This window comes from Lacerta agilis, chromosome 2, assembly GCF_009819535.1.
Source record: "Lacerta agilis isolate rLacAgi1 chromosome 2, rLacAgi1.pri, whole genome shotgun sequence".
NCBI classification, from domain to species: Eukaryota; Metazoa; Chordata; class Lepidosauria; order Squamata; family Lacertidae; genus Lacerta; species Lacerta agilis.
In genome coordinates, this window is record NC_046313.1 from 41,046,843 (window position 1) to 41,059,176 (window position 12,334).

At 42.7% G+C, this 12,334-nt stretch overlaps 1 protein-coding gene across 2 annotated transcripts in view; it reads right to left on the minus strand.

Moving 5' to 3' along the window:
* TNPO2 (transportin 2) overlaps positions 1-12,041 on the minus strand; it is a 32,823-nt gene extending 20,782 nt beyond the window's left edge. Inside the window, exons 1-7 of one of the 2 annotated variants that reach the window (XM_033139778.1) lie at positions 11,906-12,041; positions 9,041-9,156; positions 8,581-8,656; positions 6,910-7,059; positions 5,952-6,058; positions 2,538-2,671; positions 1,139-1,220 (exon numbers count right to left, since the gene is read on the minus strand). In XM_033139778.1, coding sequence (XP_032995669.1) covers positions 1,139-1,220; positions 2,538-2,671; positions 5,952-6,058; positions 6,910-7,059; positions 8,581-8,656; positions 9,041-9,139 — 648 coding nt within the window. In that variant the 5' untranslated portion in view covers positions 9,140-9,156; positions 11,906-12,041. Of the gene's footprint in view, positions 1-1,138; positions 1,221-2,537; positions 2,672-5,951; positions 6,059-6,909; positions 7,060-8,580; positions 8,657-9,040; positions 9,157-11,901 lie in introns of both variants that reach the window. The other variant, XM_033139777.1, reaches the window with a different exon arrangement.
* Positions 12,042-12,334: the final 293 nt, after the last annotated feature.

The following is a 12,334-nucleotide window of genomic DNA, read 5'->3' on the forward strand; positions in this document are numbered from 1 at the left end:
TTCTTCTAGACTTGCTGAAACTTGGCCAGGCAGCAGAGAAGCATTATGCTCAGGGCTCTTGTGCTGATAAATACACAAATGTGCTTATTTCGCATGTGAACTCTTAAGTTCTCTGCAAGCTTAGTATTTTTGGCAAGTGGAGGTATGGTAACAAAATGACACACAGTTAGTAGACAATTGGTGTATATAAGAGGAACACAACCAAAAAGCATACAAAGTAGAGAGGACCAACTATATGTTCTAGCCTATGAACATTTTGAGGTTTTTACATACACTGCCTGCACATTTGCAAGTGCAGAGGTAGCACAATACAACAGAAACATTGTTCTCAGAAAGCACAGCTAGGGCCATACTATGTTTGACTAGGCCTGAAGCGAAGGAGTATGTTGGTGTTAAGAACCAAATACCTTTCTCTCTGTACTGGAGCCTGTATTTCCTAAGGCTGCCTCTGGCCATGGATATGTTACTGCAGTAGAAAGAAGTCACTGAGACAGAGAAAGCTTAGGATGCAAGTGTTAAAAATCCTTATCATCCCTTTTTTAAAAAGATTTATTAAGAACCGGACAAAAGCTTTAAGATCTGGCACTCCCTACATTTACAAAAGGAGGCAAATTGCAGATATTACAAGGGCTGCAGAGGAAAAACTGGCCTAAATAAATGAACAAACAGTTGAGAAGATTCAAAGCCATTGTGCTAGGCTAACACAAACGGTGATCTGGGGAATTCAGGAATTTCTAGGACCATATTAGGTGTTTCCTCAAGGAGGTAGATCAACAAATTATGCATACATTTCTCTGAAAAACTGCTCAACTGCTCCTGTCAACTTTCCCTGCTACTATGCAGCTACAGGGGAGCACTTTCAGTAAAGCACTTTGTTTGCATAGGGCAACAATGAGGCCAAAGGGGTCTGGCAAGGGCAACGGGTGAACTAGTGTATACCCTAGAACATTATGCAGTATCTATAAATGCACAGAGGTCAGTGGCAAACATTCAAGAATTTCTTGGTAGACCAGCTAACATCAAGAGCATCCCTTACAGGTATTAAGTCCCAGAACTCTGTGCCTAATAAATTAACAGTCATGGATTGTGATGCTTCAGCTTTGAAGAACCACCACTGGACAAGAGAAATCCATCTCACCTCAATGAAGGTGTCTATGTTATCCATCAAGGCCTGGGCCCTTTCCATGATGAACTGGTTAACACATGCAATGGCATGGGACCTAAAGAGACAGTAAAGACAGCTGAAACCACTTGACCAAGCAATTATTACTTACCTCCAATAAGTGAACATCAATGCATTCTGTTAGCTTAATTGCAGTTTTTTCTGGGTACCAAGGAACAGTTTTGCAGTGTAAACAAGCCAAAAATCAACATTTATGTCAATTTTCATTTCTGACATAAAACAACCTATACAACACCTCATTAAAAATCAAATGCAGAAGCCAGCAACAGAGACTGCGGTAGGCATTCATGTGCCAAGAGCCTGAGCAATATATATGACTTTAATCTGCATTTAAATGCCAACAATGCATGAGACAGATGCGCTTGTCCAGGGAGGTAGTTACACAATCGGTGCACTTGTATGAAAAAGGTCCTTTCACAAGTCACCATTCCATTGGCCAGATTCACTGGTGGGACCAGCAACAGGGGTTCCTTCACAGACCTCAAATGATGGGTTGGCAGGATAGGCAACATTTTATTGCCTTTTACATTTCCATCTCTAATTGGAACTGAATTACTGGAGACATAGGACTGGTTAAGACAGATTTATTTATCTATCTATCTAGCCAAGAATGAGCCTTGTGCCCACATGCTTCCTCCCCATCACTCTGGAATTCAATACTCCCAGGGTTTATTAAGCCAGTTTCCATTTACACCTGAACATGAAAAGTGCAGTTTAATCAATTACAAATCAGCACATGAAACCAGCATCAGATTAAACTTTCATATTTTGGTTTACAGGCAGAGATTCAGTTATAACTGGAAACTGTGGTTTAATTAACCCCGCAAATATTCTGATGCAAGAAAGGAAGAAGGTGGGATAGAGGAGGGAGGATGTGGGCACAAGCACTGGGCCCCAAAGTCGAATAAATCATGGCCTATTTGACTCATGTCTGAACTAAGCCATTATGCTTCTTAGTCGATGATTTGTTTGTGGGGTTTTTGGTCAGTTATGTTTTATTATTACAATCTTACTCGGCTACGAGTGATCGCCAAAGATGATGATGAAGAAGAAGATGATTACTACTATAAGGACTGCAGACAAATAAAAAATGTATTTACAATAAAAAATCACATTGTATACAGTATACAGCTATCAGAGTAACAATCACACTTCCAAAAGTAAAGGATGCCACTTTACAATAAACCTTCCTTTACATGACAATTTTGCAATTTGGCAGTCTGTCAAACCATTGTTTACTTGTGATGCTGCCTGCATAAGGAGGGCAACACCACAGGTACAATATTCAACAAGAGCACATCCTTTTCAAGTTTTGGAGCACAGAACAAGAATCAGTAGCATAGCAGCTACATACCTAATCTTGGGGCTGCAGTGCTTGAAAAACTGGAGGAACTTTGGAATCATAACATTAAGAGGCCGGTTGAGAGCATCACTGTCCAGGAGCTCAGCAGAATCTTCACAGATCTTCTGTAAGGCACCAAAAGCTCCCTAGAGAACATAGAAATAGTCGCCACCAAATATGTGAGGTTAGGAAACAGGCAAAGTGCATCTGAGCATTTCAATCCGACAATGTTAGCTAGATTTTCAATGCTCAAATTGCTCTTCTGGCACGAGCTACTTTGAGGTCTATGCCAAAGGAAAGCCATCTAAGTGACAGACTGCCAATTTGAAAGAACGTGTTGTCCTCCTACCCTCAGCCAGACTTCCTACGCAACAGTCTGATATATGCCAACTAATTACCTAAATAGCTAGGGATGTTACAAGAGATGTAGCAATAGGATTGTTTTTAAAGAGAAAAGGCCTATCTGAAGAAAAAATGATGGCGGCAGGTTTGGCTGGGGACTAGAATATTCCTGGAACAGGGTGGGGAACTTCAAGTTTCAATTTCAAGTTGAAAAGGAAAATGGCTTTAGATTAATAATCTCTGACTTCACCCTTAGAACACAGCCCAAAATTGCTCCCTTTTCATACACCCGTACCTTATCCACCCAGATTAATTCAGGGTTCTTACTGGATTAATGAAAAATTGGTCCATGACACTAACAGTGGAGTAGCAGTGCTATTTGGATGCCATTGTGCACAGCAAGAACACTTATGTCATATGATAATTACATCCCTGTCAGGCTAGGTGAATAGCCACCTAGTAATAAACAGTTTTATTTAATAAAAAACAGTTCACATTTAACCACTTAAGGATATGCTCCTACACACACACACACACACACACATAATTTCATTGTATTACTATATTAACATACCTCCTTCAAGAGTAAACTCTCTCTCTCAAAAAAGAGTAAACGCTCCTTCTATTGGAAGGAGGCTTCCAATAGAAACACTAACAAAAATACTAATATATAATTATATATTAAAACAAACCAGTAACCAACAAAACCAACCGCCAACACAGTGGCAAAACTGAATAAAACTCTTTCAAATAAAAGCCACTGAAGAAGGGCAGGTTTTCAGATCTTTCCAAAAAGTCTGCACAGTGTTAATAGTCTGGTGGAACCCAACTGGCAAAGAATTCCAAAGCTGTGGGGCTACAATGGAAATGTGCTCTCTGTCGCTCTCTCTTACTAACCAATTTAATTACTCTTGGTGTGGGGCAAACAAGAAGGGCCTCCATTGTTGAACTCAAACAGTGAGAAGGTTGGTGTAGGAGACTTTCAAATACAGTGGTACCTCGCTAGACGAAAGGCATTCACTAACAAAAGGGTGACTCGCAAGACGAATTTCCCTATGGCTGCGACTCGCAAAACGAAAACGTTTTGCGGGTTTCCCCCCCCGTAAAGCCGCACTTCCTCTGACCGTGCTTCGCAAGACGAAATTTCCGCTATACGACAGCACTTGCGGAACGAATTAATTTCGTCTTGCGAGGCACCACTGTATATGGGATCCAATCCATTTAAGGTTTTAAAGATCACAACCAGCGTTAGAAACTCAGATATTTAAGCTATGTGCCAAATGGCTCCTCAAACCAGGGTTAGTTGCCATTTGGGAGTCAGACAGCTTCAAAGTCGTATTTTTCAATATGACTTTTTGGTTCCTGAAATTCATTCTGATTGTGCAGATGGAATAAAACAAATAGAATTCTACAGAACGTGTTGCTAGTGTGTGAAAACAGTCAAGATCCAAGGATCCCCAGAAATGCACCTCCAAATGGTGGAAACATCAAGTGCCACCCTGGTGCCTGGGCATCTTCACTTGGACGCAAGTGGCCCTGGCACCTGGTGAATTTCGAACTCTGATCATAACCCCTTATTTAAACTTTCTAACTACCAAAATACCGAAGAACAGTTTTGTTGGCACTGTTTAACCTCTTAAGATCCTAGGTATGAGATTTGCCAATGGTCCCTTAAAGGATAGGTTCAGTCCTTTGGAAACAGTCTATCATGGGTTCTTCTACTATAGATGTCATCAAGGGGTTAGCGAAAGCATAATTTAGCTCCTTAAGAGACAGTTTCCTAGTCAATCTTATGGACCCTTTTGAAAATCTTCTTTAAATGGTCTAATAAGTCAATTACTGAACAGCTGGCAATATATCTGAATGTAATATTTCTTAGATTTGTAAAGATGGTTAGTTCTTAGCTTGTCAGTTTTAATAACACATAATTGGTTCTACTATACTAATTTTGTACTACTTTATATTATGTACTTCTGTTTAATGGTTGTAATCAACATAAAGGATACAACCAGCACTTTAACTGGGCTCAGAAATGCATCAGTAACCAATACTGCTGGTACAGTAATGGTGTTACATGAGCCAATCGCTTAGCAGAACTCAGTAAGTCACATTCTGGACCAGATGAAGTTTCTGAATAGGCTTTAAAGACATCTTCACAAAGAACATATTGCAGCAGTCCAAGCCAGATATAACTAGAGCATGAATAACTCAGCCATGGCCCAGTCTGTCCAGCTAGGACTGCAAGCTGGCATACCAGTCTAGCTGGTAAAGCATATTCCTGGACACCACTGCCACCTGAGCTTTCTCAGCCAGAGCTAAGGCCATGACAGTGCTCAACCTGCGCATTTAGCAATGCAACTCCATCAAGAACCAGTTGTAAACCACCTTCTGGAGAACCGCCCTACCTATAGTACCTCTGTCTTATCTGGATTTAGCCTGAGCTTTGTTCACCCTCAGCCACCCCAGAATTGCCTCCAAATACCAGTTCAGAATTTCAACAGCCTCCCTAGGATCACAAGATGGAAATAAGAGGTAGAACTGGAAATAATTTGCATACCGATGACACTGTAGCCCAAACCCCCAGATGACCTCCCCCAACAATTTCATGTAGGTGTCAAACAGAAGTGGAACAAAATGGACCCTTAATCCAACAGCCATGGGGTACAGCAGAAGTTCACCTGCTGGAACTATAGCTCCAGAAAGGATGAGAACCACTATAAAAATATCTCTTAAGCCTAACCCTGAGAAATGGTCCAGAAGGATACAATGGTCAACAGTACTGAAAGCTGCTGAGAGATTCAGGAGAACCAACAGAGTAGCAGTACCTTACCTGTGACTCTACGAGACTTACATCAGAGTAGACATGCATAGGATTGGGATGCAAATTACATTAGTAAGTTGTGGTACAAGACTGCTGTGCTACAGCCAGTAATGTTAAAAAAAATTGGAACACACTCTTATACACCTGTAGAGCACATACTCTATTTTCCCACATGAGACTCCCAAGACTGTAAATTCTAGCACAATTACTTACACCATCTTGTTGCCTATTATCAATTATTAACCTATTGCAATTAAACTCACTTCGCATGTATTGTAGTCCTCAGAGTTGAGCAGGTTGCAAAGTTGGGGCAGAAGTTCTGGCCACATCTGCAGCTCCCCTTTGGAAGCAATGGTGGTAATAAGAATACCTACCAGAAGAAAGAACAGGCTGCAGTTCAACATCACATCACAAGCCCAGTTTAACTTCTTATACCCAACAACACTCCCTTGAACTTTCAAAAGCAACAGAATTTAATACTTCTGACCCAAACTATGATCCAAACCAAGGCTCTATGAGATGCTTCTACCAATCAGTCATCTACAGTATTTGGCCTTGGAACTGAAAGCTGCCTCTAGAATACTTTGAGCTGATCCGTGAACAGCTCTGAGGTCTCCTGCAGTAGAGTGAAAGCATTTGGTTTGCCCTCCTTACCCCATGCATGGGCAGTAGGGAAGTTGCCAGGAGTGTTGAACTCGCTGACACCTATCAGTCTTAAAAAGCCAGCAACAGTTGGCATCTCTAAGTAATTCAAACGTTAATTGTGCATATCCTTCCCACAAGCATGTATATTTTGCTTATTTGGTTTGAGGAAGCCAAGAAACAGGGGAAAAGAGAATACTTTGCAGGAGACAGACACCCTTCACCCACACACCACAACCTTTTAATATCATAGTCCTATGTCAACCTTCCCACCTCTACACTCAGCTCGCTTCACCATGTTCATGAGCATCATCTACTATTTATATATGCACCTACACAAAAATTTAGTAAATTTCCCACTCACTTACTTGAATTAACTGCAAGTAAGAGCAGCATCTCTTATCTCTCAATGGGAATATAAACAGCACTGAAAACACTAATGTAACTCTCTTCCCACCCTGCAAATGCTTTGCCCAGTGTAAGAATACAAACACTACTCAAGAATACACTTTCAACTTCCTTGAAAAAACACAAACACATGCTTCCCCCAATCCCTGCCACCCTTTCTCCAGTACTCACCAATGGTAGCTCTAATAAGAGAGGAAGCATCCCCTATGTTGTTAAGACATTCTTGCTTAATGAACTCAGCAACAGGTTGGGGGAAGCTCTGGTAATGAGCCTTCACATTATTTTTCAGGATCAGACCACTCAGAGAACGAGTTGGCTCATCTGTTTAGAAAGATTTTGGGGAAAAGAAATTAATTCTCTAAGATCCAATATACTGTACACAGGAAGGTACAAAAACAACAACCCCACAGTAATAATGGTGACCTGAGCAGAGATGCAGAGGGGAAATGAGGATCACTAGATATTCCTTGATTATCATGAACTGAAGCAGTAGTGCAATCATTCAATAGGATTTTACTCATAAACTTCTTCCACAACTATCTTGTACAAGCATTTTAGATATTTACACCATTTCTATTGTGCTTTATATAAAACCCCTTGGAGTAGGTTTTTGGCATGTGCAGGAGGAGAGAAGCTGAAGTTCCATAGTGTGAGCCAAAGTTCATTCCACTCACACACAGGCACTGGTTGATACAACCCATAAGCTTTTAAGGAAGTTTGATACAGATTTTGTTACACTGGTGTGGATTATTTCCACTCACTAGATCTGAACAAGCGTTAGCATTTTTTTCATACTACATACTGTGGCTCCTTAGCATTTTTAGAACTGTATGTGAATACAAATAACGCTCCACTTTGTTGCAATCAAATTTTTATGATCCTCATTTGTTGACACCTGGATATGCCGCAGGTATGCTTTTTCTATTCAGACACACTCCCAGTAGCACTCTTATACCCCACTGGCCAAATTGAGTTGCAATGGGATGCTTCTGTAGGACCTTTCCCCCCTAAAACCCAGCAGTGGGGAGACTCTGGCCCAGAGGCCTATTTAGGCCTACCAGGCCTCACCATTTGGCCCAAAAGGTCATTTTGGCCAAGCCACATCAGGTGTTGGGCAGGAAGACACAGCTAGGCCAAAAGGTGACTTGCAGGCACCGCCCATCAGCTCATCCAAAGTACCTATAAAGCCTTGTGCACAATCCTGTCTATCAGCTGATTGACATGAGCTTACAGAGCACAGGATATGTAGTGATCCAAATAATTTCATTTCTTTGGGCATGGTTAAAAAGCAGTTAAAAACTGGACACATCTGGTCATCATATAAACAGAGCACCTTTATCTCCAAGGTCCCTCACTGGTCATCAGTGTGTTTACAATGGGCTTGCATTCCTACCCCCTGTGCAGACCCTTTCATTACACACACACACACATCCAAAACCAAACTTACATATTAATCCTTACATTCTTTCTGCACACCCTCCCACCAAAAGAAAGCAGTATAATCTCCATTGTAAAAAAGGCAAAGATTATCAATGTCTGATAAGCAGCAGCTGGCAAAAGACAGGAGTTCTGACAGTTGAATTCCTTGCTAGAATTTGACTCACTTTTCATAGTAAAGGTAAAACAGAACAAAAACGACTACTAGTTCAGCACCAAAGGGACAGGGAACCCTTTTCAACCTCTACACCAAATAGTACTTTCTGAAAACAGGTATCAATCAAGAAAATACATTATTCTGCCATAATTCTAAATTAGCAGTTAAATCCTTGATATTATACAATAAAGGCAAGATACCACCACATTTTTCTCAAACTTTAATCGTGACAGATGTAATGGACATACCCTCAGATTTCAGTCGTGTCAATACAAATATCAAGTAGTTATTGAAATCAGGAAACTGGTTCAGCTGCTTCAATTTCTGTAACATTTGTTAAAGAATCAATTCTTAAAATTTTCTACTAACAAAGGATTTTCAAGACTCTACACATAGTGATTTTACTGATTTTTCAAAATGTTCTTATGCTAAAAATGTTTGACTCTTCTGTTCAAAGAACCCAAATTCTCAAACAATACTGAACCAATATAGTTTCCAAGACTAAGGCACCTGTTTCCTGCTCACATTCCCAAGCATATAATTTAATTTAAGGATAGACTATTCTATAACATCTGTTTATCTCACAATTTACTTCTGATTGTTTTACTAGATATAACATGGCTTATTGTTTCCTGGTCCCTTTGCAGTTCATGAGAAATGTTTTCTCTTATGCCACTTTCTATGGCAACTTTGATTATTCAAGGATACATCTTGAACAATACGCTGTGTTGCTGTGTTTGGAGATTGAGAGTCTTTGAGTAACTGAAGTACTTGCTGGAGGCCCTGTTCATCTGGCTGCCAGTCCATGATGGGAAGCTGTCTATCTGTAGAATGATAAACAATAATATAATATATTACCATGACAGCATAGCTACACTTCAACTCATCACCAAACTAATAAGCAAAACTGCATTTTGTACACATCTGAGAGCATCTTCACTTGTAATCAAAATTCAGGTAATCTAGGTAATCAGCCAATGCCTGCATATATTTGTATAAGTCAGATGGCAAATTGATATTTGAGGCCCACAAAATACAGGATTCATTTAGATCCAGAACTCTGTGAGATGGGCAAGATGGAGAGACAGTGATTTGCACAAACATCATAGATGGAGTGATTTCCCATGTACCAGAAAAACTCGTCCACTATACAATATCACACATGGACTTCACATGCATAAGTTGCTATACTTCTCCACAAGCACAAATGTGACCACTTAAGCAGTGTCAGAAACTGATATATTAAAGCTAGGAGCTAAATGGCACCTTAAACCTAGGCTATGAGCACAACAATGGAATGTCTGGGCGCACATTTTATAACAAGACAAAGCTGAAAATAAATGAACTGCAGCTAAAATATTTCACATGGTCTGCTCCTCCAGTCTTCAGAGAGTAGCTGGAAGTGGGAAGGCAGAAAAAGGTCTTCCTTTCCTTCCACTCTGCAGTTTTAATCTGAAATCTTAGGCACAGTACTGCACCCAGAGCTTAGAAACTGCTTGCACTAATGAAATTCCCTGTCACAAAATGCGCCTAGAACAATGGGAGTTTTGAGCACTGCGCTTAAGACAATATAAATGAAAACATCTAAAAATATGTTTTACCAAAAAAGATATGCAATAGAGCAAGGTCCTTAGAAAGTGCTAGAAAACCCATTTTTGGCAGCATAGTCAAGATCTATGTATGACTCATCAGAGAGCATCCATAGAACATGGGAGTAACTTGCTCAAGGCTCTCCCCTATGGCAATATATAGTAGACAGGTTTCACTAAAATAAATGAAAGAGTATACCTAAAGATAGCAAAGGAAGTTGATGTGAGGAATGACTTTGTTTGATATTAGTAATCACACATGTATCATACTATATAATGCCTAGTCGTTACCCATTTGTTGCATGCAACTCTGACAACTTCCGGCAATATTCTGTTTCTAAGACATATTTTCTAAGGTCTAAATATGCTATTTTGTATCAAGCAAAATGTTTTTCCTCACATAGAACACCTTACTGTTTTGATTTTCATGTGAAATGTAACTGCACAACTTCCACAAACACCCACTTATTAAGGCCTTTGACACAACACCACACAATCCAATATCTATAACTGTGCCTTTATGACTCTACAAAATGTATTAGAGCAGGGGTCCCCAAACTAAGGCCTGGGGGCCAGATGCAGCCCAATCGCCTTCTAAATGCAGCCAGCGGATGGTCTGGGAATCAGCGTGTTTTTACATGAGTAGAATGTGTGCTTTTATTTAAAATGCATCTCTGGGTTATTTGTGGGGCATAGGAATTCGTTCATATTTTTTTCCAATATATAGTTCGGCCCCCCACAAGGTCTGAGGGACAGTGGATCAGCCCCCTGCTGAAAAAGTTTGTTGACCCCTGTATTTGAAGTTGAGTGCTCCACAACTATTACACTCAAGTGTAAGAGTACTTGCCTCACTTTTTAAAAAATCCAAGATACCCGGAAACTACCCTCCCTCCCACATCCATACCAATCATTTTGTAAGCTTTTCACTCTCCTCTCTCCAGCACATCTATTCCAATTTTGAAGGAGTGAACAGTTATGATCAACAAGCAGGGCTATTTCCCTTCCAATACATTGGGACTGGACATCCTCTTTATACTTCAGAATGAGGGCATGAAAGAGGACTGTGCAACGACTCTACACAGTTGGGGAGACACGTGCTTACAGCAAGGAAATGGAGTATAAGGTATCAGGCGAGAGCCAACAAGAGCCGAGCCAAAATGCAGGACTTCCAATTCCAGAAGACCACCGGGGCAGATTGTAACCTTATCTTCTGTCATCTCAGGGATGTAAATATTAGATGTGACAGATCAACCAACAGTTTCTAAACACCAAACGGAAGGCCTCCCCACCCCCCACCCCCGCCAATGCTTAAGAGGCTGTGTGCTTTTAAGTACCAGCTGCCTTCTGGGTGGGGATGAAACGTATAATGGAAGATGGTTGGCTGATGCTCCGTTTGAGCTTTCTAGTCGCTTTTAGAAACAAGGCGCTGGACTGGAGGGACCTTTGGTCTGGTCCGCCTGGGCTCTTTCTGTTTAAGCGCGTGCCGGGCGAACAGTTCTTCGGAGAAGCTCTCCCGGCTCCCGCCTTGGGCTCTGCAGCACCACCTCCCACACAGAGGAAGCGTGAGAAGCGCAGCTGCCGAGGGCGGCCGAGGGCCCCGCTGACCACCGCGGAAGCCCTCACGCCCCTCCCTCAAAGCCATGTTGGGCCGGAGCAGCCCAGCAGCTTAGCCGGCAACGGTCTCGCCCCGCTCCCAATCAGATCAGGCCCGGCCAACTCGGCTCCCCCCGCTCGCCTCGCCGCCCACGACCGGGCCATTTCAGATTCCGCCCCACTCTCGCCCTGCCTCCTCAGCCGGCTGTGAGACCTAACCCCCGCCAGCCACCCGACCAAGCCCGGCTCCTTGAAGGCTTCGCCTCCGCGAAATCCCTGCCTAGGCCGAAGCTGGGGGAGCCTCGCGCCATCGCCTCACACGCTCGCTCACGGCGCGCCCCAACCACCAAGCTTCCCACGCGCGCCCAGAGAACCCCGGCGCTGTACCTGCCCGGTTCCCGCGTGCCCAGGTTCAGGCCGCGGCTTCGGCGCCGAAGGAGGGAAGAAGGTGGGGGCAGCAAGACGAACGCGACACGCGGGCGATGAGCCGGGCCGGCCGCCGTCTCTGCCGCTCACGTGACTAACACCAACCAGAAAAAGGGAGGAGCAGGGGACCCGCTCGCGCACGTCTATAGACGAGGGCAAAGCAAGCACGTCACATGGCTCAGGAGAAAGGGCGGTAGCCACGCCCTCTCCTCCCTCCGTCCCTTAGTCCGGATGGAAGCGCGGCGCCTTGAGGCAGGCGGCTGACGTCACGTCGCGCAACCTAACTTGGCCGCTGCCGCTGATGAAGCGCTACAAAGCCAGACGGCGGGAGGCTTGATTATGTCGCCCAGCTGCACGTTTTCAACCCGAACACATTTCCTTTCGCTTGTTTTTA